General features: G+C 37.0%; 1 protein-coding gene across 1 annotated transcript; it reads right to left on the bottom strand.

The window, feature by feature from the left end:
• Positions 1-655: 655 nt before the first annotated feature.
• On the bottom strand, positions 656-3,148 carry LOC110869955 (receptor-like protein EIX1). Its single transcript, XM_035975977.1, has 2 exons — positions 862-3,148; positions 656-750 (listed from the first exon to the last, which is right to left on the bottom strand). The coding sequence occupies exons 1-2, from the start codon at positions 3,146-3,148 to the stop codon at positions 656-658; spliced, it is 2,382 nt and encodes a 793-aa protein (XP_035831870.1).
• Between the last annotated feature and the right edge of the window lie 1,493 nt (positions 3,149-4,641).

Raw genomic sequence — 4,641 nt, 5'->3', positions numbered from 1 at the left:
AAATATTAGTATTTTATTAGCTTTTATTATTCCCGCGTTGTGATTTGTATGCAGTGGCGGACCCAGGAATTTTTCCATGGGGGTGCGGAACATTTTTAAAAATTTTAGGCCCCTAGGTATATAAGTAAAAAAATGGTTCGTATCGGGTCGGGTCATGTAAAACAAACGAACATCAAACTAAATTTATATAATCATCAAAAACATGTCAAACCTTGTTACAAACATAATTAAAACGTCGACGCTCTACGAGTTTTCATTTTTTGAAATCTATCCAAAACATTATCTAAAACTAAGTGGGTAAAGATATGGGTATTTGGGTTTAGTTAGTTAGGTATTAAAAGTTTTATATTTTAGGTAGTATTTTTTTTTTAAAATAAGAGTTTACTAAAAAAAATTTAAAATATAAATTGATAACACTTTTTACCTAAGGGGTGCGGACGAAAAATTTCAAGGGTGCGGTCGAAAAATTCCAAGGGGTGCGGATGAAAAATTCCAAGAGGTGCGGACGGGATTTTCGACGGAACTTAGCACTAAATTTTTTTTTCCCCGGGGGTGCGCCCGCCCACTTTGGGCTGGGCCCGCCCCTGTTTGTATGGCAATTAATAACTCATTTGTTTAATGAAATATGTGCAGCTTTTCATTCATATTAACTCACTTATAACTCTTCTTTTAGTTGTAATCTTGTTGAAAGTTCAATACACAACAGATTCTCATCCAAATTGTGTGTGTAGTGTGTGAGTTGAGTGGGGCCTGAACCAACAAACGTGAGTATAACTATTTTTTTTTTGTTCTTTCAGAAAACGTACAGGTAAGCAAAGGAATGAAGGATAAAACAGAAAATCAAATATGAGTAAGACTTACATGGGAATATGATTAGAGTGAAATTTTGAAGCCTGATCCAGATCCCTTCGAGAAAACGATAATATACATCTCTCCATCTTTTGCTAGCAATCAGCGGGGCAATTACCATCCAAAAACCAATAACCAATCCAATGAGTGTACATATCACTAGGATCCAATCAATGCCAATAGATTCATCATTTTCGTCGTTTGTTCCACTGGGATCGTCAGTATTTTGTAAGCATTCTGGAAGAGGATCTCCACAAAGCTCATTTCCAATGAAACTCGATGCATTGAAGGTCTGAAGCTGAGGACCTTTCGGGATTCTTCCTACAAGATTGTTGTACGATACGTCCAAGAAGCTTAAAGAAGTTAACGCTGATAAGCTAGATGGAAATTTTCCCTTAAGATGGTTTACTGAAAGATCTATAGATTCAAACTTCCCAGTGTTGTTAAACGAGTTGGGAATTTGTCCCTTTAAATTGTTTTTTGACAGATTAAGGTATCGTAAACCCAAAAGTGAAACAAGTTCATCAGGTACTGACCCCGAAAACTTGTTATTTGAAAAGTCTAATGTAGTCACTAGATAAAGAATGTTATCATATGTAGCAACTCGACCCTTTGTCACCAATGATGCACTGCCTAGAACTTGGTTCTGGAAAAGAGTGTCATATAGTAGAGCACCTGGTGCAAGAAAACTAACATTTCCCAACTTTCCTCCCACCAGGAAAGTTGGACCTGATGTCTCCCTTCCAGAAATGACAGTGAGGTTTTTAAAGCATGTCGGTAGATTCCCAGAAAGATCATTATGAGCGAGATCCATGATCTGTATAGAGCTGAGATTACATATCTCATAAGGGATTTTACCCTCCAATTTGTTAGAACGAAGGTTTAGAAGTTTTAGACTTGTATGGCCTCTCCCTATTGATGTTGGTATTCCTCCCACCAGCTCATTTTCTGCTAGCTCAATGATCGTCAAGCTCTTGGAGTTCAATAACGACATTGGCAAGTTCCCAGATAGTTTGTTATGACGCATATCCAATGATAATAGGGAAGAAATATTCCCTATAGAGGATGGAATTATACCAGAAAATTGATTTTTCTCTAGGTTTAGAATGACTAGAAAATCCCAATTCATCCAACAATCTGAGATAACACCTGACATGTTATTGTTCCCTAGATCAAGAACTCTCAACGGCTGCGATTCTTGAATGCCAGAACACAAGAACTGTTCCAGAGATCCCGAGAGACTATTGGATGAAAGATCAAGAAAATCTAACTGGGGTCTATTGAAATGACCAGGTAGAACACCATGAAAATGGTTGAAACTTAGATCTAGTAGAGCACCTGGTGCAAGAAAACTAACATTTCCCAACTTTCCTTGAATGTTGTTGTGGGATATATTCAAGAATGTTACACTAGAAAATGTAGTCCAAATCCAATTGGGGATGGTGTCTGATATGTTTGTGTTTGCTAAATCTAGTTCTGTTAGGCTTGTTTGCGACTGAATCCACAACGGAAAATGAGGGCCTAAATTGCAAGAACCTATTCTCAAAACTTTGAGCTGGAAAGGCGGAATCCAGTTTTTAACTTTGAAGTTCAACACTAACTTGTTGTCCCCAATCCACAAAGTTGTTAAGGATGTTAGATTGGAGAAGTAGTTTTCGGTCACAATACCTGTTAATGAATTGTGATGAACAGTTAGAAATTCTAGTTCCCCAAGTCGCCCAATACTCTCAGGAAAACTTCCATTCAGCTTGTTATACGACATATCCAAGTAATTCAACGATGACAAACCACCAATGGTATCTGGAATAGAACCTGTGAGTTGATTCACATTCATCTGTAATGTAATCAAGAGAGACAAACATCCTACAGAATCTGGAATGTTCCCTGTTAACTTATTGTAAGCAAGATCCAAGCTTACAAGATTCTTCAATCTTCCTAGCTTTTCAGGTAGTTGGCCAACCAATTTATTGTCGGTTAAGGATAAAAATTTTATTTTAGGTGACTCACATTCACAAAATCTTTCAAGAAGTTCGGATGCATTTCCGACGAAGAAGTTTGATTGCAGATTAAAGGTAACCAAATTGCAAAGGTTACTTAAAGATTTAGGTAACTCCTCAACCATTCCATTATACGATAAGTCAATATGAACAATCAATGACAAGTTATGTAAGGTGCCAAGAATTGGAGCAGAAATATTGCAATTACTAACATCAAGCAAACGAAGATTACTTAAGCTAGGCAAACCATTCAGTAACAAGGAAGAATTAACAAAGTTATTAGTTGAAACACGAAGTGTCATTAAAGAAGGCATGCTATGGAAACCACCATGAGTTCCCGGATTTAGACCACAATAAAGCAATTAGTGAGATCTAATAAAATTAAATTATGTAAACCAAAAATCCACCGAGGCAACAAACTGTCGGAGAAGAGGTTGTACGAAAGATCTAGGGCGATAAGGGATGTAAATCTAACTGTAGTTGGATTACTAGGCAGTTGAACTAGCCCGCATAAAGAACAATGTAGTTCTAGCAACGAAGGGAGTGTGCTTATCACCTGAAACCAATCTGAAGCTCTTGCAAGGTCGATGTTACCCATATCCAGGTGTTGCAGCTCTTTAAGATCCTTTAGCCATTTTAAACTTTTCGAATGAAGATTAGTGTATAAAGGAACGTCATGAAGATCTAGAACACATAATTTTGATAGATTTCCAAGTTGGTGAGGGATTTCTCCACTGAATTGCGATCTTGATAGGTTAAGATATCTTACATTCTGGAAAGAACCAAAGAAGGCTGGAATGGGGATCAATCCAAAATCGTTACAGCTTAAGTCGATATACGTGAGTTGTAGTAACTTGGTCATCGAAGGACTTATGGTTCCTCCTAACATTTGTTTGGATGCTTCTTCTAATTCATCCTCGGTGTCATAAGATCCATGACAATGGCCGTGAATATCATCGTCAGGTCCTCGAAGATGAATCTCTTGGACATTACCGGTGATATTGTTGCAGACCACACCGGACCAGCTGCAACAGTCTTTGCCTACCCAAGAAGATAGACGGTTTGCATGGTCAATGAGATTGTTCTTGAGCTGAATAAGTACCAGTCGCTCAGTTGCTATACATGGTACATGATCTGGGTTTTGATTACAGAAACATAGGGGGCAAAGTGATAAAACAAACAGAAACCAAAGGCATGATGAAGAAGATAGAGTAACTGGTGTTAGAGCCTTCATTTGCATGTAGTGACGATGAATGCAAAAGGGATTAAGTTTCATTTTCTGTTTTATAAAGTTGATGTAGTGTGATTCGTGAGAACAGACAAGGTTTTGGACCACTCAATATTTTGTAACAAAACGTGATATGATTATAAAGGTTTTGGACCACCCTTAAAGAACAATGTGAAATTTTGGACCACCCTTATTGTTTTATAAAGGTTTTGGACCACCCTTAGTTTTTAAGGGTGTGAAGACCAGACACGGTCTTTTGAGCATAGTAAAAACACAAAAAAATTAAAAATTAAAAGAGTTCACTTCTTTTATTTGTGGTTTGACAAATTTAAATCTTTTGCCCCATGTAATGATTAGTATAAACTTTGTTTATGGATCAAAGATTACATTGTAAATACTTAAGGGTTTAAGTTGCAAATATGATCATTAGGTTAATACGATGTTTACCAAGTGAAAATCCTTTTTCTAAACGTAAATAATCAATTTTTGGAAAACTACGTTTTGTTGCAAGGGGGGGGGGGTTGCTTTTGGAAAACTGTGTTTTGTAACTTTCTAAATGCAAATAAT

Source organism: Helianthus annuus, chromosome 8 (genome assembly GCF_002127325.2).
Source record: "Helianthus annuus cultivar XRQ/B chromosome 8, HanXRQr2.0-SUNRISE, whole genome shotgun sequence".
NCBI classification, from domain to species: domain Eukaryota; kingdom Viridiplantae; phylum Streptophyta; class Magnoliopsida; order Asterales; family Asteraceae; genus Helianthus; species Helianthus annuus.
The sequence above is the reverse complement of the archived record's forward strand: the minus strand, read 5'-3'. Positions and strand labels throughout refer to the sequence as shown.

Coding starts and splice junctions, on each gene's coding strand:
- LOC110869955 (XM_035975977.1), bottom strand. CDS start 3,148: ATGACACTTCGTGTTTCAACTAATAACTTTGTTAATTCTTCCTTGTTA. Junction 751..861: donor CACTCTAATCATATTCCCAT/GTAAGTCTTACT, acceptor TTGTTGGTTCAG/GCCCCACTCAACTCACACAC.